This window comes from Oncorhynchus masou, chromosome 33 (assembly GCF_036934945.1).
Source record: "Oncorhynchus masou masou isolate Uvic2021 chromosome 33, UVic_Omas_1.1, whole genome shotgun sequence".
Lineage (NCBI taxonomy): Eukaryota > Metazoa > Chordata > Actinopteri > Salmoniformes > Salmonidae > Oncorhynchus > Oncorhynchus masou.
The window spans coordinates 36,949,607-36,973,855 of record NC_088244.1 but is presented as its reverse complement, the minus strand read 5'-3'; the positions used below and the strand labels follow the sequence as shown (position 1 = coordinate 36,973,855).

Below are 24,249 nucleotides of genomic sequence, written 5' to 3'. Positions count from 1 at the left end.
AGGACCACATGACATGGCATTGGTCTCAGAGATATTCCGACACACAGCCCCTATTGAAATACAGTATTGTTACTACTCAACATTTAACAGCAAAATACAATAATAGATGCTGTATAAATTCAGTTGCCGTGTGTGTGTGTTGTTGTTGAACAGGCCATGTAATATTGATCAAGCCCACTGCAGCCTTCCCGACTAACAACCCCAGCTGCACAGTAGCCCCCTCAACACTCATTTGTGATGATGTGCAGCAAGACAACCAACCGCTTCCACAGGCAATACCCTCTGGAACTCATTTACACGAAAAGTTACACAAACACACGATATACGACACGGGCTGTGCTTGGGGAGGCTGGCGCGCACGCTTTTAATGACAGAAAGCAACCCACACACGGTTAATGGTACATGTGCTCAGTCAATTTGTCATGTCTGCTTACACTCCATGACATCACTGCAACAATCCTCACCTGAAATCCATGCACTGTATTTTAACAGTACACAACAGATACACACAATAACGGGGTGTACTATTAGTGCCTGATCTAGCTAGACAGCAGATTCTAGTCCGTAGTCCCTGGCTGGTTTGATTCAACCTTCTCTGTAAGACTGCTCATATCTTTCCAAAGATGCCTCAGCCTTATTCACCACACACATCATGGACAGAGAAAGAGTCCCTGGTCCTGACTAAGGATGCGTTATGATTCTGTACCCTTCTCCAGAAGTGTGTACTTCCTTCACTCCCCCTCATGCATTGAAATGCATTGGATTGGCACAAGCACGGTTGGAGTGAGTTTCCACTTTATTCCCTACACCAGACAGTCCAGTCCTTTTAAATCCATAAAGGCAGGTGTACAAGTGCACACTTTGGGAGAATAGTCCATCTGAACATGGGGAGTACTACAGCTCTCCTCTCCCACTGCACCACTCCAAGTTCTTCAGCAGAGTGAGCAGACAACTCCAGGTTCCATAAAACCCCCTTCTGGACTTAATGGTCCCACAGGCTGGATCATTTACTGGTGACCTTTGCATTCCATTTGGAGTGGAAGAACTTTTTTTTTTTTTTTTAAATTCTACCGCCATAAATGTAGCTAGCTGGCGAGATATATATATATATATATATATATATATATATATATATATATATATATATATATATAGAGAGAGAGAGAGAGAGAGAGAGAGAGAGAGAGAGAGAGAGAGAGAGAGAGAGAGAGAGAGAGAGAGAGAGACCATTGCATCAACGGGCATGGGCGGGTTGAACGTCTGGCAATTACTTAGAACGATAATCTTTTATTAGGGTGGGATGGGCCAAAAATGGACACGGCCGGCGGCCCAATGAACCTCTTTTTTTCTGACCTTTGCGCTATTTCTCTGTTGTCATAATGATTCCATATTGAGCATTTGGCTGACCATCAAACGCACCAAAGAGAGTGAGACGTACTCTGACTCTCAGTAAAAACAGAAAAACGGAAGGATGGTGCAGGAAAAAGTTCAACCAAAAAAGGGTTTGAGGCTGACGCTGCCAAACGTGTGAAATTAGCCAACTTATTTTCTAAAAGTTCTGCTGGTCCGAGTGCTGTGTCTGTGAAGGTCATGACAGATCACATGCTGTGGGTGCAGTCGAGGTGGGAAGAAAACAGAACGACACACTCACTCAGAAATTCATCTGCATTCACATAAACTAGTCCCGGCATCATTCTTCTACAAACACAGGTTTTATATTGAATTTTAAAAAAACAGAGAAAGGGAGAGACCAACAGTTCCTTAATGTATCCATTGGCTACAGCCAAAACATTAAGGACCTGGCAGTCACCCTCTCTCCTATTGAATTATATGTTGCCTAATATTTAAACACTTCTAAAGTGGACGGACGAACGGGGCACTTGAAATATGTAGTTACGCTGTTTTATGGTAGTACATGAGCCAATGGTTATCTAGTAGGTGTTCAGTGATTTTCTTTGTCGAATATACAGTATGTGCTTAAAATAAAGTGTTACCCATTCTGGTAGTGAATGAATAAAGGTCCTTAATAAACCATTTAGAAAAGGCATTAATAAATTGTGTGTTCACCATTTATTTATAATTACACACACATTTAACCATTTGCTAATCATTAGTAAAGTATTTTTGCAGTCCCTAACCTAAAGGGAGTGCTATTTACACTATATAAATACTTTGAGCGACCAGTGTAATTTCTCACAAAAAGATGGACACGCCCTTGATAGACATTCCTGCAGTACCTGGTAAAAGAACGAGCACACAACACGTTAAAAACACTACATAGACGTGTGAATAACTAGCTTACTAACATTTACAAATGTGGGAGTAATTATTATTCTATGCTGATCAAATGGTTTGCAAATATCAAACTGGCAGTACATGTCAGTGTCTCTCCCCACATCCATTACAACTGCAGCAGCAGAGATGCCTGTGCTGCTCGGCTTCACTGGGACCAGAAGACCACACTGCCTGTGCTGCTCGGCTTCACTGGGACCAGAATACCACACTGCCTGTGCTGCTCGGCTTCACTGGGACCAGAAGACCACACTGCCTGTGCTGCTCGGCTTCACTGGGACCAGAATACCACACTGCCTGTGCTGGGCCCAGCAACATCCTAGTACCTATACCTGTAATAGTAATTAACGCTTAGGATGGCGGGGGACATATGACAGCCAGGCACTTATAGTTGCAATAAGAAGTTATGCTTTTAAAGGTATGCGCCAATGGTCATCTATTAGGCATTTATTCAGTAGTCATTACATACAGTGTTTATTTATTCACAACTTGGATGTTGCTGGGCCCAGCACAGACACAGATGTACTGCCTGTTCCTTAATGTTGGCACTATATATAACAGCAATCAACCTATAGTTGTATCTCCAGTGGTGCGTTTACATTTAGTCTCAAACACGAGCTGGTTAAAAGGAGGACTAAATGTCACAGGTAGTGATAAACGCTGTACTATAGTTGCCTATGTATACGTGTGTGTGTGTGTTTTCCTGACCACCATGTGATCAAATCAGGAATTACTCTAGGGCCTGGTTGTAGCCTCTTCATACAGGCCAGGTGGAAGAGAATAGTCCATTGAATTAGCTCAATATTCAGAGTTGGACTAATTGAGGCAATATTCTCTGTCATCTAGATGGTACTCTTGAATTCAACAGTTTTTTGAAAGTCTAAAATAGTCTAGGCGATGTATAAAATCAACTATTAGTATATCAATAATTGACTCTCTCGATAGATATAACAGAATATTCTCTGTAATGTGGGGAAATGAGATTAGTTTATGAGCAATAAATAGGAGCCAATTAGGTCCATTTCAGGATTTCCTTTGACATGGCAAATGGCTCCATCTGGTGGTTAAATATGACTAGTGCACAGCAGTCTAGCAGAAACATCACCAGTCCGTTGAATGTTGAAAACAGTTTACTACAATACATATAAAACCCAAATTTCAGAGCATTAAAAAAAAAAAAAAAAAAAAAAAAAAAAAAAAAAAAAAATATTGGTGAGATACACCAAAACGTGGAACACTTTGAAAAAAAGGTCAAAAATGGACTACAAATGAAAATCTTGAGTAAATATAAATAAAAAACAGACAACCGTTACATTTGTCCTAAATAGAGATGGTTCTGAAGAGAGAAGGATATCCAAGTAATCTTTCACTTGTTTCTATTACTACAGTGACAAGACAACTCAGGACTCAGTTGCTCCTTAAATTGTTGTTTTTTTTGAGTGGGAAAACATCACAAATTGAATACGAGAATATTTGATCACAATACATAGCAATAGCACTCTGTCCATCATCAACTCAATGGTATAGGCTACAAATATACTGGAATACTTTGCCTCTATTCTGTGACTAAACAACCTTGCTCTTTTACCACACATTTGGATATATCATTGAACACAAACTCAATGCTCTCATTACTACATTCAACACAAGGGGTGGAAAGCCAAAATGGACAGAATAGGCAGTTAAAACAAACCTGTAATATGAAGTCAATGCTGTGGATAACATCGTTCCAAAACATTCAGTATTTAGCATTAACAGGGATGACAAAACTAGAAATTCAGGTCAGGACAAATGATCTTTCTACAAGTGGAACAAATACTCTGTAGGTGGTGTGGATTTAACCACTTAATACTCAAAAATAAATCAAAAATCATTGACGGGGATCTTAAAAATGTTCAAAATAGATTGATAAGCATTCCCAAGAAGGAACACTGTCTGGAGGTAAGCCCCGATCTGCCCTATCCCATTCTCTCACGCAGGGGACTGGGCAGGACACGTCGGCCCGAGCCATTTAGCCCCAGGGTGGCATACCTTGATCAAATCAATCAGTATGCTCGTATGGTGTCACTTTCTACTGCAGAGCATGTGGCATGCTGATTGTCAACTGACTTCTGATCTAAGGGCCGGGTTCCAATTCCGCACTGCTGTGATAATATCATTCACATTTGCAAATAAAGATGGCTTGAAACATTGGGTACAACTTTTGAAGTGGCCCGTCTGTGCATCTGTAATATTTGCTTCATTGTGCTTGTTGTGGTGATAAAATTGTCAGATTTTTAAAAATGTATTTATAAAAAAATAAAAAAATAAAAAAAATAATAAAAAAAAGGGTAATCGGAAGAATCCAAGTCCAAGTTAGGAAAAAGCAGCTACTCTGACTAAATATGTTCATGATCTTAGCAATGGAATCAGAGCTACATGATTACTTGACCTACAGAACAGCTACATAACAGAAGCCGATGGACAAAAGAGTTAAAATATTAAAATGTAGGTCATTCAAAACTTAGTCCAGCCACAGTACTAGTGAAAAATTGGAGAAATAAAACAAGACATGGAGTACTTAGAGGGGACAATATTGACCGTAAAACATCAAAAGGTGGACTAAAACTACTGAACAAAAAAAATAAGCAGGGGAGATTTTCTACCAAGGTGATCGGAGTACGATAAAACTATTTTATCTACGGCATAACTAGTTATTGTCGAGGTTTGATAAGACTTGGAAGACTGTCATCTTCCCAGAGCAAACATGTCGAGGGCTCGTATTCAAAGTTTCCAAAAGAGTGCCCGATCTAGGATCAGTTTATTTATTTTTTGGACCTTTTAGATAACAATGAATAAGAATATATGGACAGGTGGATCAGCACTCCCACTCTGAGACGCTCGATTTGTGAATGCTCTATGAAAGTCCCCCCTACATCCGCTATGGATCATGTCCCATACCATTTTTGAATGGGATTCCAGAGTACATCAAATTCATGAAAAAGGGCTTAAAGAGACATGTAAAATCATATTAGTAGATTCATTTACTCCGAACTGATGACTTTCATGAAGGTAGAAGTAAATTAATCCACGTAAACAAATATATGCGTAGGATGGCGGCGCACAATTGGCCCAACGTCGTCCGTGTTAGGGTTTGGCCGGGGTAGGCTGTCATTGTAAATAAGAATGTTCGTAACTGACTTGCCTCGTTAAATAAAGGTTCAATAAAAATATATATATATTTTTTAACCTTTTCATGATTTACTCTTGAATCGCATTCAAAAACGGCAAGTACATGATTCAGAAAGTAGACGGGAATTTCATACAGGGCACTGGACCATGCTTTGATAGACGTGGCCACTTTAACGTTACCTATTAGTTAAGACGACTACCTTCAAGTCACTTTAAGATGGCTGCCAGTACCTAGACAGGGTACCACAGAATCAAGAATCGTACTTACACAAAAATACAGAAACGGAATAAAGCAAGAGGAAAGACAAGCCGTCCCCAGTAGCGAGCGCAGCCAGCCTGTTTCACCACCTCCAAAACCCACAGTCTTCCCTCATCCTTCTCAGTTTGTGTGTAAAATGGCTAGATTGGGCTCTTTGTTATTCAGGGACATTAACCTGTACACTGGGGCACAGAGGGGGGTATCATGAAGAAGTGGGCAGTGTCGTCCATCGTTGGCTTGTGTGATTTTTGTTATGGTCATTAGCGGGGGGGGGGGGGGCTTTCAGTTCCGAATCGCACTCAAATCCTCTGTGTTGCCTTAACTCTTCACTGTTGTCAGAGCTGTAAAGGTGGAAGCAATGTGGTGGAAAATATACCACTACACTACTTACACCTACCCAAGCCATAAAAGAGAAAAGAAAAAGGCTATCATAAAAAAAAGTGTTAAGGCCAAGGAGAGGAATAGGGTGCGATTAGGTACTGGCTATATGAGTGTCTCCAGGTCATCCCTGCAGGGGGGGGGGGGGGGGGTCAGTGACCATTCCTGTGACGACACTTCCTGCTTACATGCTCACAGCGCCCTTCTCCTTCTTATCCCCGTCTTCATGCCAGGTGAGGCGCTCTTCGTAGAAAGCTATGACGATCTGCGGGCACTTGTGATTGGCCTCCTTGGCCAGCACCAGATCTGCCTCATCAGAGTCCTTCCTGTAGCGAGAGGAAATAAACAAGAAATAAATAAACACGATTTATTTCCAGGCCTATTACCATGCTGATGTAAAGGTAAGACTCCCTAGTAGGCTGCTTAGGAAATAACGACAAATCACGATGTCACAAGACTGGATCAGGAAAACCAGAAAGCTCTTAGACCCACTGTCTTGAAGAGGAATAGTTAACAAAAATCAACTTTAAGTGAGCAGCCACTTCGGTTAATCAGTTTCCAGCCTCACGTTTGAAGACATTCTTAGTGGCCTAATCTAGTGGACGACATGTGTCTAAATACTCAACGCTCACCACTTCATGAGGAACATGAGGTCTCCACAGGAGTCTGTGGCTCCAATAATCTTCTCTGGTTCCAGACCTCTCTCAAAGCCTCTTGCAATCAGGACGTCATCCTGGAAGACAGGAGAATCGACCAATTATACCGCTGATCATCTCTATGTTGTACATTAGAAGTGAAACTTAGGCACCAACAAGCACAGACAACAGTTGTATTTCACAAAGCCTTTGTCATTCTAGTGACGGTAAGCAACACCCAAAAGCTCAACTATTTCAGTTTGAAATGAGGTGTCTTCAGTTGGTTATAAATATGCAAATGGTAGTTCTCCAGGAAGATCAAGCTTTTGTTCTAGCCAACAATGCTGCAGCGCTTTGTTGGACACTTAAGAGGTCATTTAAAAAGAAAAAAAAAAAGTGTTGAATGGCCTATCAGTGAGCTGCAAAAGCTGGAGAGGTAATGAATCTCAATAAAGGCACCCCTTTCATAAAGTCATGATCTGTTTTGTAGATTAGCATGTGGCAGGCAATTCACATAGCTCTTATCTAGTGTTAAGAACCGAGCCTGGTCTATGCCCCCCCCCTTATTTTTGCACTTTCATACATGCTGGTTCTACTATTTATTATCCTGTTTGCCTCTTTTACCCCACCTACATATTGCCGCAACTACCTCGTACCGGTACTCCTCGTATATAATCTCATTATTGTTGTAGTGCGTTACCGTTTCCCATTCTCAAATGTCTTAATTTCTAACTCCACATTGCTGGGAAAAGTCTTGTAAGTATGCATTTCACAGCAAAGTCGTTGTAGTCGGCACACGTGACAAATACATTTCTATCGGATTACAAACAACTCATTCTTGCAGGTTTTTTTGGCGGAGGGGAGACTTTGTCCACACCAATTCACGAGGTAGGTTACGCACCTCTTTTTTCCGTTTGGGCTTGTTGCTGCTCCCCTCCTCATCATCGTCAGAGTTTCTCCTCTTGCTGCTGCCTTCCTTGCTACGGCCTGATGATCCCGCGCTGGACTTGGCTCCTCCGCTGCTGGGGGTGGCACCGCCACTAGGCTTCTTGTAAGTCTTCATAAACTCAGCAATGAGCTCGGGGCAGCCGAGATTCTTCTCTGGCTCCCATGTGTTGTGTTTTCTGCAAACAATAAATGCATTGTCATAGCAAGAACAAAATATATTCAATTGGTGAAACCATTCCCATCACCTAAGCCCCATTTTGACTCAGAAAAACACCTGCACTGGCCGTTTCACAATCAATACCAATTGTTAGGGGTAGAAATTAGCTAGCTACTGGAAACATCGCAACATGATAATTCTCAGTAACATGAAACTAGAACACCAGAAGATTTTTCTTCTGGAGATTTTCATCTAAATGTTATCCATGGAAGGGTCTTTTGAAGTTCTGTTGACATTTTGTTTCTTAAAGCATCATTTTTGCCTTACCCAGGCCACCTTTAAGACGCCATAATGTTTTGTCTGCAGGTGCTACAAAGCAAAAGTTAGAGTCATTTGAAGCGTTATGGCTTGTAAACATGAATATTGAAAATATACTAATTACCAAGCACGTCAGCCCCTGTTTGTGATAAGAGTGTGCAATTCTGTTCACACCAGGGCCTGAAACATCCCACAATTAAATTTGAGATGATTGTACATCTACCAAGAAAGGCCTACCAAAATGTAAAAACCAACATCCATATGGAGAAGTCAGCATACAAGTGTAAGCAAAAATGAATGAAGACAGTACAAACATCTCGGAAAAGTGTTTAGCTGGCTTAGGAAACCTTAGCTAACGCATAAAACTTTCCCTGACATCACACTTACCCATCATTTTTTGATTTACCCGATACCATCAGATGCCTAGTATCTGACATCTACAGATGAGTGGTCTCCTAGCCAAGACAATAATCGCAATCATAGTTGACTGTAGCTCATATAGCACACCATGATGACTGAAAACAACCATAGGATGAACGAGCGGCAATTTCCAGACAAGGGCGGTCCAATTAAAAGTAATCAAGTGTACATTTAATTTGAGGGTCTGTCCTTTACGTGTTTGGAATGCAGCTATTGTGTAACATAATATACAAGTTCCAGGGTGGGATCTCTGATAGAAGTTATGGGCCGTAACTTTAAAACAGAGGGTGTCTCAGGGGGAGTTGGATATGCAAAACAACAGTTCCCACCCACACACGCGTAGTTAAACACTTTCAGGGCTCTGCAGCGTGACAATTTTACGCACAACTGCACCTAAATATTTTGCTTTGTGACCTGAAAGTATGGATTCTGGCTTTATTGCTTCAAATGTTTTTCTTTGTGCGCGTTTCTAGTTTGGCGCACACGTGCTCCTTGTGTACAGTCCTGCTTGTACACGTGTGAAATCGTTCACACACCAAGCTACTTTATGTTCAACAATATTGAAAAGCGAGCCAAATCAAAATACTACACACATTACAGAGCAAGCAAAGCTTTATATGACACCAACTTTTGCTTTGTAGCACATACTGATGTCCAACATCTTTACAAATACTTGAACTTTAAAAAAAAACAGGTAGGCAAGTTGTGAACAAGTTCTCATTTACAACTTCAACCTGGCCAAGATAAAGCAAAGCCGTTCTCAATTATTTCTCAAATATATGTCAACAATACTTTCTCTAAGAGGTCCCTGCCATGGATTTACACTTCGTGTTTTGTTCTAGTTTCGCGAGGAACCACCCAGATGGACTTACTCTGAATAACCTTTCCACTTAAGGAAGAATTCAACTCGGCCCTTCACCGTCCTTCTGTCCAGAACCTTCTCCACAATAAATTCTTCCTCTTCTGAAGATGAGCCCGAGGCATCATCATCATTTTCACGAGTCTTCTTTCCCATGATTTGGCAGCGGTACCTCAAATGAGTGAACAAGGGGCACGTCCCAACTTGGAAATGGAAAGTTTGAAATAAAACCTAGAAAACGTAAAAAACAAAGTTAAGAAATGCGTGCAATATAACACATTGGTCAGCTGTTCATTGCTACTAGATAGCTACAGCAGATAACTAAACCTAACTAGTATAAAACCATGATACACTGATTGTCCGTTTAAAGGGACTCAATCGAATTAAAATCCACGCTAACGTTAGTAGGTTAACGTTTGCTAAATTAGCCAACACGGCTAGCTGGCAAGCAGATGCTTTGCTTCCTTGATACAACACATGGCCTGTTCCCTAATATAAATAAGGGTGCATTACCTAGTTATCCAATTGTCGTTTTAAACCGTTCCAGTTTGCCAACGATAACGTAACATTTACAGTACATAGAGGCATTGCTATCTAGCTAAATAGCCCTAAGCGCATGTTTGTCCCAACCCCCGCCTGGCTAGCATGAGAATGAGCTAGCTAGCTGTTCGCCACCGGCTAACGTTAACAATGTATCAAGCGTTATCCTCAATACTTTTTGCTTGAGACGGATTGATTGAAATGGGGGGGGGGGTTATAAACTAGCGAATATTAGTTAAGTAGCTAAGAAATTGCTATATGTATTTACTCACCCGTGCTAGCTTTAGCGGTTTACTGGTTCGTTTTCTTGACGCTGTTGCTGGGCTTTTCGTTTCCCCTCCCCAAACGACTTGCTTGTTTGCTTGCCTCGCCGTGCGAGAAAGCGAGCGCCAAAATGCACAATGGCAGACCGTGCACGATCACGAAACCGTCAAGACAGATAACTAGGAGTTAATCAGTAAATGTTGTAGCTATGTTTACTTAGGAAATATGCGGACGTATTTTTGGTATTACTTCTATCAAATAGCCTATTTGCTTAAATTTACACAGACTAGCCTGGGAATGGAATGGAATTGAAGTGACGTCTACATAACGTTTTGATAAAACGTAAGCCCACACCCACCACCGGCTGGTATCGTTTTGTTATTGGACATTGCTGATAATTGACTGTAAAATACCCAATCGGAGTTGCAGCGGAAGTGAGAAATCGAATGCAGCGGCAATAGATAACCAATCGCTGAATCCAAGAGGCGTAATCCTCCCTATTTATTGTACTCTTTGTTTCATTTGCAGGATCGTTGCATTCTGTCGCAGATCGTCTTTCTTCGAATAAGGCAAAGGAATTGTAAGCTACCATCCACAATGTCGAAGGAGGTAAGTTTCTCTAACGAATATCTACATACAATTTTGTTGTGTGCGTGTAATTTAACGTGTACGTTGACCAATTTAACCAAATTAGTTTTCCACTCGCGCGTATCTATTAATACAGCCATAGCTCATGTGGGGACGCCGCCATCTTAAAGGCCTCATGGCCTTATTGTTCGGGCGTTTTGCTCAGCCATTTTGCAAGAAAGGACGTACCGTTTTTTCCCCCATTGCGTTTAATATTAGTCCGATCATTTAATCCATGTTTCACCCATCGCACATTTCATAGTTTTGGTTCACATTTGCCAAATACCTCGCCATGTTGACGCCATCTGATATAATTGTTTGACCCCCCCCCCCCCCCACGTATTTGTTTTTTTGAGAAACTCATCTGCAGGAATATTGACGAACTGTTGGTAATGAACATTTCGAGTTCGCTAGAGTGTAGCGCTCTCTTGCTGATCTGCGTCTTTTGTTCTAAATACATTGTGTTTTTTTGTCCAGGCCCCACGTGAACCCGAGCAGCTCCGCAAACTGTTCATCGGAGGTCTGAGCTTCGAAACCACGGATGAGAGTTTGCGAGAACACTTCGAACAATGGGGATCTCTTACAGATTGTGTGGTGAGTATAATGTAAAAAATATAGCAAGCAATATTATCAGCTGCAGGGAGAACTGTACCCGAAATGACGACAGCAGCACACGTGTTTAAGTTCATTGTTCATGTTTGATTAGTAATCCTAAATATCGGTGAATCTGTATTTTTAAATTAATTTTTTAAATATTTTTTTCCCATAAACTAAATCACATCAACAGGTCATGAGAGATCCAGCCAACAAACGCTCTAGAGGTTTTGGGTTTGTCACCTACTCGGGTGTGAACGAGGTCGATGCTGCCATGGAAGCACGCCCCCATAAGGTTGATGGTAGGCTGGTAGAGCCCAAGAGGGCTGTTTCCAGAGAGGACTCTAGCCGTCCAGGCGCTCATGTCACAGTGAAAAAGATATTTGTTGGAGGTATCAAGGAAGACACTGAAGACTCCCACCTACGAGACTACTTTGAGCAATTTGGCAAGATTGAAGTAATAGACATTATGACCGACCGCACCAGTGGCAAGAAGAGGGGCTTCGCCTTTGTCACGTTTGATGACCATGATGCAGTGGACAGGATTGTCAGTAAGTAGTTGTCTGAACACAATCTCTTTGTATTGATGAAAAGGGCTGACTTTAATGGGTTATCTGCTGTATTTTAACACCACCATTGTATTTTCAGTCCAGAAATACCACACTTTGAACGGTCACAATTGCGAAGTGAGGAAAGCATTGTCCAGACAGGAGATGCAGACAACAGGAGTGGGTATGAGGGGTGGTAAGTACATTTGCACACGGGACAGGAGTATTTCCTGCTTCGGGACATGTTATGGCCTGGGAAGAAGTCCACATCCTTGCTATAAGCAGTATCCCTGTGTAACACAATATAATACATTTTATTTGAGTACTGATCAGTGACTTTGCATAATATAATTGACAAGATTGATTCATAGTTAAATCATGGGTTGCTGCTTTTATGTTGCGTTGGTACTAATAGTTTGCGTTTTCTTTTCCAGGCCGCGGAGGTGGCGGCAACTATGGCAGAGGTGGAGGATATGGAGGTAATGATTTTGACCGTGATGGTGGATCCTTCGATGGCCGTGGTATGTTGTGGTCCTGCACCACTCTCTCCGCTTGAACCTGTATGCTTAACCCCTTGTGATTGTTTCAATATACTTTAGGTGACGCTGACTCGTCTGTTTCAGGGGGCAGAGGGGGTGGATACGGAGGAGGAGATGGCGGTTACAACAATGGTTATGGGGGAGGTGACGGTAAGATTTGGATTCTAGAATGGCCATTCAATAGCTTTTCTTATCAGTGGCAATTTTAGGTGCTATACAAGTAAATGTCATTACAGTAGGAAGAACTTAACACACCATGCATTATTTATAGGGGTGGCAGGGTAGCCCAGTGGTTAGTGTTGGACTAGTAACCGCAAGGTTGCAAGTTCAAACCCCCGAGCTGAACAGGTAAAAATCGGTTCTGCCCCTGAAACGGCAGTTAACCCACTGTTCCTGGGCCGTCATTGAAAATAAGAATTTTTCCTTAACTGACTTGCCTAGTAAAAAAAAAAAAGCCACACGGATATTACCTTTTTTATTGGATGGCCGTGTATTTAGATTCAAACGTACCTTTTTATAGGTGGTTATGGTGGAGGCCCTGGTGGTTATGGCGGCGGTAACCGCGGCTACGGCGGAGGGCAAGGTTATGGTGGTGGACAGGGTGGCGGCTACGGTGGTGGAAATGGCTATAACGACTACAACAATGGCAATGGTGGAAACTTTGGCGGCGGTAAGTCCATGGCTTCCCCACAAGAAGCAGCCCCAGTTGGTGGTAAGTGGATGGCATCATAGGCTGTGACTTAATTCTCACACTACATTCTGTTTGGTGGAAAGTATTCATCTACTATATACTGTTTACAAAAATTAAGCAACAAATGTTTTCATACTTCACCTGAGATTTCACGTGCTACAAAATCATATTGTAAACTCAAATAGCCTACTAAATGGGAAGTAGTATGAGAACTATGTCATGGCTGACTACGTGAAAGTGACGTACATAATACTGTTATCGCAGCTGTTTTAAACATTCTAAATATCCTTGGGCCGGTGTAAAATGTACAGAACCAATTTCGTTAAGTAATGTGGCTGTTCAAATTGTGTTGCAGGGAACTTTGGCGGCGGCGGTGGTGGCGGCGGCAACAACTACAATGACTTTGGCAACTACAACAACCAGGCTTCCAACTACGGCCCAATGAAGGGTAATAACTTTGGAGGCAGCGGTGGAGGTGGTGGGGGTAGCGGTGGTGGCAGCAGTGGTGGAAGCGGCGGCGGTGGCGGCGGCAGGAGTAGCGGCCCATATGGAGGTAGGTGGCACGGACTAGCTTTACACCAGGCACCGGTTGAGCTGTTAACTCACGTTGTTTTGGCACGCCTTCAGGTGACTTAGCCAAAGAATTCTTACATAGTCTGACTTGAAACCGTGTGCTTCCTGGTTTTGTTCAACCTTTGACTTTTTTGTTTGTTTTTCATTTCAGGTGGATATGGAGGTAACTCTGGAGGTGGTGGTGGTGGCGGCGGTGGATATGGCGGGGGCTCCGGTGGGCGACGATTCTAAATGTTCACAAGGTATGCGTTTTTGTTTTATGTGACAGGTTGAAACCATAACCGAAGTGTGTAGATGAGACAAGCATATTTTCAGGATTTGTCTTTAAAATGTAGTGTTCAGAAACTAGCTCCATTATTGTACCCGTTGATACATACAATCCTAGTAGTTGTTTGATCCAAGTGTTACTTATGCTGGATCTCATGTAGTAGGTTCTGGTTAATCCAACAGTCAGTGCACAGTTTAACTTAACGTTGTTCCGTATTGTTCAACAGGACTCAGTACTTAGGAGAGGAGAGCGAGACAAATGACAGGGCAGCTGCAGGTTTACACCCTAGATCTGCTCAGCCAAACAGTTGTGGCAGGTTACAGCTGCTACAAGAAGAGATGTGTACAATAGAGAAATCATGGAGGGGCTTCATACATTTTTCTGTACTGTCAAACAGGTTTCTTATGTTTCTGGAAAGCAAGCATTCCAATGAGGTTTTATGTAGATTTTGCATCTATGGTTTTTATTTGTGTAACTGCAACAATCAAGTTGAAATAAACCACCTTTCAGTTTTTTTAAACTGTCGTTCAGTCTTGTTAGCCTCTCTTTTAGGGGATTGGGTGGGGGGGGGGGGGGGGTTTCTTCTGGTTTGTTTTAATGCATTTGCCTGTATACAAATCCACACTTGAATGATGGATGCTGTCAATGGCCATTCTTTAGAAGATATGCACCGCCTGTCAATGGAGACTTTTTGCCTCGTCCAATATGCTTTATTCCTTTCTTACACAAGACATTCTTAGTCTGTTCCAATGCACATACTACAGAATGTAGACTCTCATATCCCAGCACATCAATGGAAGGTTTGTGACAACGTAGTGTTACAATAGCGTTGAAGTCCTTGATGAACTCCAATGGGTGAAGCTATGGTAGTACAAATACTCGATCCACACAGAGAGCCCATCTCTTTGAGAACTGCTCCAGAGACGTGAGTTGGATGGCTAGATCAGACAGTACAGCTGCCAGCAGAAGGCTAGCTTACATGATGCAGTCTTGAGGCTAGCCAGCCATGGAAGCCAGCTGAGCTGAGGGAGAGACGTAGCAAACAAACCCATCGCCTGGCAGGAAGGAGCAGTGTGAAGCAGGAGAGTGAGTAGCAAGAAGGCATGTGAGACTAGCAGACAGCAGCTACCAAAGCACTTAGATGCCGCCTGTAGGTAAGAAGACTTTTCCAACTACTGTCAGTTTGAATAACATGTTCTGTAGTTGGTATGAGCAAACACTAGTTTTGTTGTAGAAATTCATAGTATAGCATTAATGACCGTGTACATTTTATTTGGATGTGCAGTGTTTTATTAGAAACCAATGCCCCCATCTAATAAAACGGTCTGGACCTTTTGCGTAACATTGTCTTTACCAGCGTGCCAATCTCATAATGCATGCTGATGTTTGCAGTCAAATCATGGAATATATATATCACTAACGCCTTTCATTGGTTTATCTTCTGATATTCATTTGTCTCCTTTTCCTCTGGTGCTTTCTAGGAAAATGACTGAATCCAAAGGACAGCTATCCAAAAGCATGGTTTTTAAGCAAAACATTGTTGCATTGCATATAGTAAGCGATAACCTTTTGATAACTTGGAAATATTAAGAGATTATTTGAGGCTGCCCTGATTTTAAACTACTGTCTGTTCTCTTTTAGGGTGCCTGGAAAGATGCAATTGGCTATTTTTATATTGCGAAGACTGCTGTGCAGGATTTTAACTTGTTTTTACCCACTTCCTGTTTATCAATAAAATATTTTTTAAACCCACTTTTACTCATAAATACTGTTCAACTACCACGGTACACAATTTTCATATTCTGATATACATGGACTGTGAAAATAGACATTCTTATAATAGAATTCCCAGATGTACATGTTAGATTTATCATTGTATCCAGAACGAGCATAGGCATATGACTGGTTAGCTCGGGTAAATAAAGGGCCTTAAGTATTCTCCCCCCTGACTTTCTCCACATTTTCCTAGCCTGAATTTAAATTGAGCCCGTCACTGGCCTACATACAATACCCCATATCAAGGTGGATTATTGTAGTTCAGCAAAAAAAATTAAGGAGAAAATGTGCATAAATTGCAGTAACTTTATTTATAATTCTGTAAGTCAAATGGATTTTCCACCGATTTGACCTCAAGGACCAGGGAGGTTTCCCAATGCCTCGCAAAGGGCACCTATTGGTATATATTAAAAATCCCTGAGCATGGCTAAGTTACTAATTAGACTCTTGATGTATCAATACACCAAGTCACTACAAAGATACATGCGGCCTTCCTAACTTTTGACGGAGCAGAAGGAAAACCACTTGGATTTCACCATGAGGCCAATGCTGATTTTAATGGCTGTGATAGAACTGAGGGGTCAACAGTTAAGTTACGCCACAATAGTAACCTAAATGACAGTGAAAAGGAAGCTTGTATAGACATTTTCCAAAACATGCATCCTATTTACAGTAAGACACAAGTAATGTGGCAAAGAAATTACCTGCCCTGAATACAAAGCGTTATGTTAGAGGCAAATCCAATACCATATTTTCAAGCGTGGTGGTGCCTGCATGTTATGGGTATGCTTGTCATCAGCAAGGACTAGGTCATTTTTCAGGATAAAAACAAACTGAATAGAGCTACGCATCAGCGAAAACCTGGTCTGCTTTCCAGGCAACACATTCACCTTTTCAGCAGGACAACTTAACACAAGGCCAAATGTACTCTAATGATATACCAAGATGTCATTGAATGTTGCAGTGTGGCATAGTTTTGAATTAAATCTGGTTTAAATCTATGTCAAGAAGGGAAAAAAGCTGTCACGCAATGCTCAATAAACAACTTGACAGAGCTTGAATTTAAAGTGTAACGTGCAAATATTGTACAATCCAGGTGTGCAAAGCTCTTAGACTTACACAGAAAGACTTGGCTGTAATTGCTGCCAAAGGGGATATCACGTGTTGACTAATGCAAATGAGATTTGATTTAATTTTCAATGCATTTGCAAACATTTCTTGAAACATGTTTTCACTGTCATTATTAGGGTATTTCGTGTTGCTGAACAAAAATATAAACGCAACATGCAAGGTGTTGGTCCCATGTGTCCTGAGTTGAAATAAAATGTCCCATACACACAAACAGCTTGTTTCTCTCAATTGTTGTGCACAAATTTGTTTCTGTCACTGTTAGTGAGAATTTTCCCTCTGCCAAGATAAGTCATCCACCTGACAGGTGTGGCATATCAAGAAACTGATTAAACGGCATGATCAATACACTGCAGAATTGTACACAGATGCACCTTGTGCTGGGGACAAAAGGTCACTCTAAAATGTGCAGTTTTGTCACACAACACAATGCCACAGATGTCTCAAGTTTTGAGGGAGAGTGCAATTGGCATGCTGACTGCAGGAATGTCTACCATAGCTGTTGCTAGACAATTTAAATATTAATTTCTATACCATAAGCCGCTTCCCCAATGGTTTAGAGAATTTGGCAACCGGCCTCACAACCACCGACCTCGTGTATGGTTTACTGATGCCCGTGGTGGGGTTATGGTATGGGCAAGCATAAGCTACGGACAACGAACACAATTGCATTTTATCGATGGCAATTTGAATGCACAGAAATACCGTGACCAGATCCTGAGGCCTATTTTTATTGAAGGTAGCTGTTACCAACAATGCATATCTATTCCCAGTCATGTGAAATCCATAGATTTGGGCCTAATGCATTTAATTCAATTGACTGACTTCCTTATATTGAACTGTAGCATTTATATTTTTGTTCAGTATATTTGATCCATTTTGAATTCAGGCTAAAACAACAATGTGGAATAAGTCAAGGGGTATGAGTACTGTCTAAAGGCCCTAAATATTGATTAGTTTAACATGGTGCCCTTTTAGCTGCCATTTTATCTGATCTCTACATACACTGTTCCATGGTTTTGTATGTAAATATCCTTAATGGCACTTATTGTACTGTAGATTTAGCAACAATTTCATATTGGTATATAAACTGAGGCAGTATACAATAACTGTCCAATAGATATCATACATTATTCTCCATCCAACACTTCACTACGAGGTACCAGGTATACGTTCCCATCAGGGGTCTGTTGTAGAGAGTAGTCCTCTATAGAGTAGGGATGTCCATCCTCATCCCGGAGCTGAGAAAAGACTTCAGCATACAAGTCTGTGAGGCGGTGTTTAACAATAGTCAGGTTGCGTTGGAACTCCAACCTCTCCCTGGCCAGATGTTCCCTCTGGGCCTGCAGCTGACCCAACTCCCCCTCCAGGTAAACAATGTTCTCCAGCTTCCTCTTCCTGCAGTTCTGGGCTGCCACCTTGTTCTTCCCCCGCCGGCGGATGTCCCTGACGAGGGCGAGCTGGGAGTCTGTGAGGGTGTACTGTGCCAGGAGCTCGTTGAAGTCATCCACAGGTAGGTTGATGATCTTCTCTAGAGGGAAAGGGATCTTGAGGGCGAGGGCTCGGCGTTCGTCCCGGCTCAGAGGGACAGGAAGAGGGTTACCTCTGGGTTTTTCATAGAACGCCTGGGGAGAGCTCTCTCTGGTGGCAGAGCTGTTAAGATGCCGGTCGTTCAAGGCACTGGGTAAACCATGTTGATGTTTCATTGACATGGGAGGCAGGAAGTGAGGCTGTGGTTGCATTTGGGATGGTTGTGTTACAGGGAAGTAAGAGGAGTGCATCCCTGAGTAGTGGTAGGGGTTATTGGGATGCTGCTGATAGTCCACAGAGTAAAAGAGGCTAGCTCTCCTACCTTGCTCACCCATATTCTCCATCTCCCCGTGACTATAGTTCAGACCAACCTCTGTGCTTGAATAAGCAGGGACACCAGTCATGGCATCATCTGGTGAGGCTAATGGTGGGCTGGAACCCAGAGATAGGCCAGAGTCAGATTCCAGATCATCCACAGTGCATGGTGGGTGTTTGCTCTGCCCATGACTTGTCCCTAGCATGTACCGCCCCGGGCCCTGAGAGGGGCCAGCATTGTCGTTTCCAACAAGCCCCTCACCACCGACGCTCGGGAGACTCATATGCTCTAGAAGGCTCATCAGCGGTGGCTGTATAGGGTTCAGAACTCTGGGGTTCAGCTGGGCTCCAGAATGGTTTCCAGAATGTCCGTACAGTGCCTCTGCTGCTGCTTCCCCGGTGGCCTGATGTAGGCAAGCTGGCATTACTTTAGAGTAGGATCCCTCATAAGCAGCATCAGGATTTGTCGCACCACCACAGGGGAGGGGCTCTGTATGAGAGTGAGACTGAGCCATGCCATAACCTCCCAGAGAGATGGGCAGCTCCATGGGATGGTACTGAATATTTTCATCTGGGCTGTCATGTGGGACCTCAAACTCCTGAAATGAAAAACAAGGTAAGGATCATTGGTGGATGCTTTGTCTATGGAAAACGATGCATCATTACAGTTTATCATTGCTATATGCATTGATGATAAATAAAACAATTCTACAAGTTTGTCATTGAGTTTTAAACAGCTGTGTGTATTTGTGAACACGCAAAAGTACATATCACAGGATGATCTAGGCTATATGGTGATGTAATTATTGAACACTCTTCCTCCTACCTGAAGCTCAGTGATGGCCATCAGTTCCTGCCAGGCCAAGTCCATCTCTTCGTCGTGTGGGTGGGGGGCTCCATGTGACCGGGCTCCAGGGGCATGGGTGGGCATCGATACCCCCCCACACAGCCTGCCAGGATTCACCAAGCCCTGGAGAATAAAAATAAACTTATAGCAAATCACCTTAGATTTTGATAGTAGCTCATAGCAATTTGTTGGTAATGCTTTATTTTATAGCCCTGTTTTGTCCAATTTACGTGGAATTAACAGGTACTTCCTGGTACTTGCTTCAGTTTTAATGAATAAAGTGTATGTCTATGGTCTATTACACTACATGATGCCACAGCCCTCCAAAATAGTAAATATCCGAGCCAGCACAGTTGAGTTCAGCATGATATTTTGAAAAGAGTATCCGACTCACCTCACTGTGACTCCTCAATGGGAGCACATAGTTGGCTGCTGCACACATTCAGGACAGGCTGTGGTTGCAGCGCCCCCTCCTGGAAGAAACAGACATTGACAAATATTACTCTCAGATGTTCAACCATTAGAATATGCTGAAATCTACGGATTCAATACGTGGCTGCGAACAAACAAGGAAGAAACTCATCTAGACGAAGTCTCCTCAAAGCAAAAACACGTCATCTTAAAATATAGAAAGTCATGTTATACTATTGTTATACTACTTGCCCTGCAGAAAGATGTATATACCAAAACTATACCCACTGTGATATGTAACCTACTATATGAGTGTTCGGGTGCTATTCGGTGTTGAACTCTTTGGGACATGCGAAAGCAGAGTTCCGTTGGGCTGAATCCATCCTATCAGCTGAGCTGAGCTGTGGTGCTGCTATGCCAGACACCGATAAGGCAATCTCCTGGGAGACAGCACAGCACAGCGTTCCCTCCACAGCAGCAGCAAACAGAGGCTGGAGCTGGGGCCGAACCGCAGTCATGTTCCTTATAGTAAAGTGAAAGTCAGAGCGGGCTTAATAACCTTTATAAAGGGTTTAACCTTACGTTTGGGACAGCACATAAATAAGTCCTCAATTGAGAAGAGCAGAACCATTGTCGTGGTTTTATAGTCATTATACCATGCATGAATTCCATATTGAGTTGTGTATTGTAGTTGGCACTATAGAATGCAAGGTATTGACTAAGATACTTCGGATGAAGAGAGTTCATGGCCTAACTTTTGAACAATGCAAAAATTAAGTTATGTATCATCCAGCATTTGTTCTCATTCCTCGCTGGCTTTGTTTGGATCTCAACAAATACTCAGGAAAAGAGCAAGAATTCTAAGCAACAGCACAATTATGACCATTCCCTCTTCCATGACCACAATTGTTTATTTACTTGAGGTGATTTTTATTTTTTATTTACTTTCCATCTCCTCGGCAACACAAAGTATTTTCACACAATCTGGATATGCCAAGTTTCCCATGATTAAAAATCTTGGTGATAGAGCATGTCATTTACAACATAGGATACATTGCTGCTTCAGAGTAGAACACTTGATGTATCACTTTGGCCTCTCACACTTCCTTGAACTCCAGTCTACATGTGCATCTCACACAACTAACAGGTGATGGCGCTCACCTGAACACTGTTGCAAAGATTGTACCATGCATTAATTGTATATTTAGTTCTGTGTATTGTACTTATACTATAGAACGCAAGGTATTGACTAAGATACTTTGGATGAAGAGAGTTCATGGTCTAACTTTTGAACAATGCTAAAACTAAGTTATGCATCGTCCAGCATTTGCTCTCATTCCTCGCTGGCTTTGTTTGGATCTCAACAAATACTCAGGAAAAAAGCAGGAATTCTCTGCAACAGCACAATTATGAACATTCCATCTCCCATGGCCCCAATTGTTTATTTACTTGAGGGGATCTTTCTATTTTATTTACTTTCCATCTCCTCGGCAACACAAAGTATTTTCACGCAATCTGGATATGCTGCTTCAGAGAAGAACATTTGATGAGGAATCACTTTGTCTCTCACACTTGCATTCCGCTCTACACTTATCTCTCACAACTGGCAGGTGATGGCTCTCACCTGAACACTGTTGCAAAGATGTGACCTTATCCCACAAAATACCCACTCGCCTAATTCATCAAACCAACTACAGGTTCATCCGTCGTTGTATCTCTACTATGTGATCTGTAGCTACAGGTTCCCCATGCATAGAGTAACCAACATGGATGGGCTTGTAACTCTCACCATATCTTGCCACAGCCACTGTTATGTTTGTGGTGATGCTTCCTAAGGCTGTTTCCTCTAGTACTGAGGGGACAAGGTTGCTTGGCCTGTCTAACCAGAACTCTTCTTACATGTCTTACATCAGGTGTTGCATAAACAAGACTATCAGTTGTGAGCACACTGGTAGGGAACAGAGATACAGTAGACTACATTTTCATATTTTAAATTGTCTTTAAAATTGTGTCGCGTGTCATTATCTGAAGAGATACAATTCAATTTGGCAGGGAAAACTTACTCACATAACTAAGAGCAAAATACATGTAATATATTTGTATGCAAAACCCATAGACAGTGACAGTAATGTGGATAAGATTAAAGGATATAATATACTATTTGTGTGGATAATCCTTCTCAGCAATGGTCAGTGTGGTACATTTGACATTAATTACTGAAGAGGGAAAAAAGGCTTGTGAGTCAATACTTCACCAAGTAAATGGCTACAATAAGTGCTCTGGCCTAAATGCTTTCTACTCTTGAAGATGACAGTTTGATTCGAATTCTATAAATATGCCTGTCCTTCAGCTTGAGCATACGATCATAATATTTGTTTATGACTCATTTTGAATGAGATACATTTGACCGTTTTTTGGCCATTTATATCTTTTCAATTAAGTTACATTTGTTCTTTGAATAACCGCTTCTTAAGTTATTAGAACCTGTTTTGCACATTAATGTGACAAAGTAGCAATGAGTTCGTTAAAAACAGATTCTATTTTACACTGGAAAGAGACCTGAAAGAGGCAGCAAATCAACCTCATCTAGCAATGAAAAAAAAATATATATACTGCTAAAAAGCTGTAGAGAAGGCGGCTGTGAAAGAACATACTGTACCTGAGCAACATGTCTCTGTGTCTTTAACAGGTGTTCAGGAGAAAAAAATCTTCAGACTGACACGTAAGAAACATAATCCTGGTAAAAAAAAAAAAAAAAAAAATGTTTGAAGTAGAAACAGAACAAAAAGGTGTTTCTATTCAGTTTAGTGAGGATGCCTGTTAATATGTCTGCTTTTAACCAACTATTATAGGGACTGCATGTGATTTCACTCTCTCACACTCTGTCTCTCTGTCTCTCTCTCTCTAGCTCTCTGCTCTGCTTCACAGACAACCCCCAGCATAAATGGGATGTCTCTGCCTGCGATGTAAGCAACCTTCCTGTAAAACAGAAAACCACAAACCAAGGGCCCGACAGACCAACAAGCATCCCGTTGAATCACCTTTTAAACCAAGGCAAATAGCTTTAGCTATGATGAATAGGTGTTTAAATGTTAACTACGTTAATTACAAATTAACCATTCAATGATACAACACGATGCACAAATCCTTACACAAATCTAGCAGATCAGGACTCATCTTCCTATAACTAACCAAACCCCTTACAATAAAATGTCCCAAAAGAAGTCCCCTGAAAGGAGAGGTTTATGGAGTGTGATCTGGAGCACCTGGAGCTAAACCAACCTGGTATTGTTGTTAGAGAGGGCCCTGTGCAGGCAGGGGCAGTGGTGGGTTGGAGACAAGCTGGATTGCAACTTAGTTTAGTAGGGATGGAATGTACACCTCCACCAGGTAAGAAAGGACACATTGTTCCTTTATCTGGCAGCGCAACCACTAAGGGGGGGAGGGGGGGGAGCAGAGGGAGAATGGAGGGAAGCGTGTCTTACATAGCAGGTGACCAGTAGAGTCCTACCCCCCCCCCCCCCCCAAAAAAACTCCCCACACCACTGCCCCAATCCAACACATGCTGTATACATAAAGACAAGCCGAATAAGCCTAAAACTAATGTTAGCACTTATTAATACACAACCAGGAGTTGGTAATAAGCCAATTTAACTATTAGAAATCATTTGATGAACTTGGTGCAACAATGGACGTACAGTCAAAAGGGCTGGTGTGATATTCTCATATTTCAAATCTATATTCATAGCAACGACATGCACCATTTATGTTTTATCACAAAAACAACACAAAAGGGGAATTCTATGATGGATTTTTAGAGGCGGGGTTGGGTTCACATTTCAGAAACGTTGATTAAACAACAAAATACATCAAATGACTTTTAATCGTAGGGGAGAGTGGGGTAAGATGAGCCACCATTGTTTCTAAGAGACCATATACAAAATGAATCATTTCCCCAAATATTTAGGAAGAGTCTGTGAAGGAAGAAACCATATGGGAAGTGGTAAGTAAGCAAGTTAGGTAAAACAAAAACAAAAATTCACCAAGTCAAATGAAAGTATTGTGTTCAATGTTTCAATAATGCTTGTATCTAAACCAAAATAGATCATTTTAAGATTGATGTTCTAGACATCAGCTGGGGCTTCTATAAGCTTCAATATG

The 24,249-nt window shown here is 41.8% G+C and overlaps 3 protein-coding genes across 8 annotated transcripts; 1 reads left to right on the top strand and 2 right to left on the bottom strand.

Annotated features, from left to right (window-relative positions):
• Positions 1–3,404: 3,404 nt before the first annotated feature.
• cbx5 (chromobox homolog 5 (HP1 alpha homolog, Drosophila)) lies at positions 3,405–10,580 on the bottom strand. Its single transcript, XM_064957539.1, has 5 exons — positions 10,250–10,580; positions 9,451–9,668; positions 7,637–7,859; positions 6,733–6,833; positions 3,405–6,426 (listed from the first exon to the last, which is right to left on the bottom strand). Exons 2-5 carry the CDS (start codon positions 9,591–9,593, stop codon positions 6,285–6,287), a joined length of 609 nt encoding a protein of 202 aa, XP_064813611.1. The 5' UTR covers positions 9,594–9,668; positions 10,250–10,580; the 3' UTR covers positions 3,405–6,284.
• A 160-nt stretch (positions 10,581–10,740) lies between these two features.
• LOC135528447 (heterogeneous nuclear ribonucleoprotein A1-like) lies at positions 10,741–15,833 on the top strand. Of its 5 annotated transcripts, XR_010453549.1 has the most exons (11): positions 10,741–10,850; positions 11,346–11,462; positions 11,656–12,013; positions 12,111–12,206; positions 12,445–12,531; positions 12,634–12,699; positions 13,070–13,261; positions 13,596–13,793; positions 13,965–14,055; positions 15,563–15,635; positions 15,723–15,833. XR_010453549.1 is itself a non-coding variant. In XM_064957538.1 (10 exons), the coding sequence occupies exons 1-9, from the start codon at positions 10,839–10,841 to the stop codon at positions 14,042–14,044; spliced, it is 1,146 nt and encodes a 381-aa protein (XP_064813610.1). In that variant the 5' UTR covers positions 10,741–10,838; the 3' UTR covers positions 14,045–14,055; positions 14,308–14,606. The 5 variants fall into 5 exon arrangements, 4 of the variants coding, with proteins under 4 accessions (XP_064813610.1, XP_064813608.1, XP_064813609.1 ...); XM_064957538.1 differs by lacking the exons at positions 15,563–15,635; positions 15,723–15,833 and adding an exon at positions 14,308–14,606 and having other exon boundaries at positions 12,445–12,489; positions 12,610–12,699; positions 13,070–13,219; XM_064957536.1 differs by lacking the exons at positions 15,563–15,635; positions 15,723–15,833 and adding an exon at positions 14,308–14,606 and having other exon boundaries at positions 12,445–12,489; positions 12,610–12,699.
• Positions 14,694–22,995, bottom strand: nfe2 (nuclear factor, erythroid 2). Of its 2 annotated transcripts, XM_064957534.1 has the most exons (5): positions 22,748–22,995; positions 20,394–20,610; positions 20,072–20,150; positions 19,657–19,800; positions 14,694–19,429 (listed from the first exon to the last, which is right to left on the bottom strand). In XM_064957534.1, exons 3-5 carry the CDS (start codon positions 20,117–20,119, stop codon positions 18,116–18,118), a joined length of 1,506 nt encoding a protein of 501 aa, XP_064813606.1. In that variant the 5' UTR covers positions 20,120–20,150; positions 20,394–20,610; positions 22,748–22,995; the 3' UTR covers positions 14,694–18,115. The 2 variants fall into 2 exon arrangements, with proteins under 2 accessions (XP_064813606.1, XP_064813605.1); XM_064957533.1 differs by lacking the exon at positions 20,394–20,610.
• Between the last annotated feature and the right edge of the window lie 1,254 nt (positions 22,996–24,249).

Bases quoted from the DNA above. Each gene is read 5' to 3' on its own strand.
- cbx5 (XM_064957539.1), bottom strand. From the start codon at position 9,593: ATGGGAAAGAAGACTCGTGAAAATGATGATGATGCCTCGGGCTCATCT. The intron at 7,860-9,450 runs GTAAGTCCATCT...TATTGTTTGCAG, and splicing joins AAGTGGAAAGGTTATTCAGA to AAAACACAACACATGGGAGC. The intron at 6,834-7,636 runs GTGCGTAACCTA...CCTGTCTTCCAG, and splicing joins AGCCCAAACGGAAAAAAGAG to GATGACGTCCTGATTGCAAG.
- LOC135528447 (XM_064957535.1), top strand. The intron at 12,207-12,444 runs GTAAGTACATTT...TTTCTTTTCCAG, and splicing joins AGGAGTGGGTATGAGGGGTG to GCCGCGGAGGTGGCGGCAAC. The intron at 12,700-13,069 runs GTAAGATTTGGA...ACCTTTTTATAG, and splicing joins TGGTTATGGGGGAGGTGACG to GTGGTTATGGTGGAGGCCCT.
- nfe2 (XM_064957534.1), bottom strand. From the start codon at position 20,119: ATGTGTGCAGCAGCCAACTATGTGCTCCCATTGAGGAGTCACAGTGAG. The intron at 19,801-20,071 runs GTGAGTCGGATA...TTTATTCTCCAG, and splicing joins CATTGAGGAGTCACAGTGAG to GGCTTGGTGAATCCTGGCAG. The intron at 19,430-19,656 runs GTAGGAGGAAGA...TTTTCATTTCAG, and splicing joins TGGCCATCACTGAGCTTCAG to GAGTTTGAGGTCCCACATGA.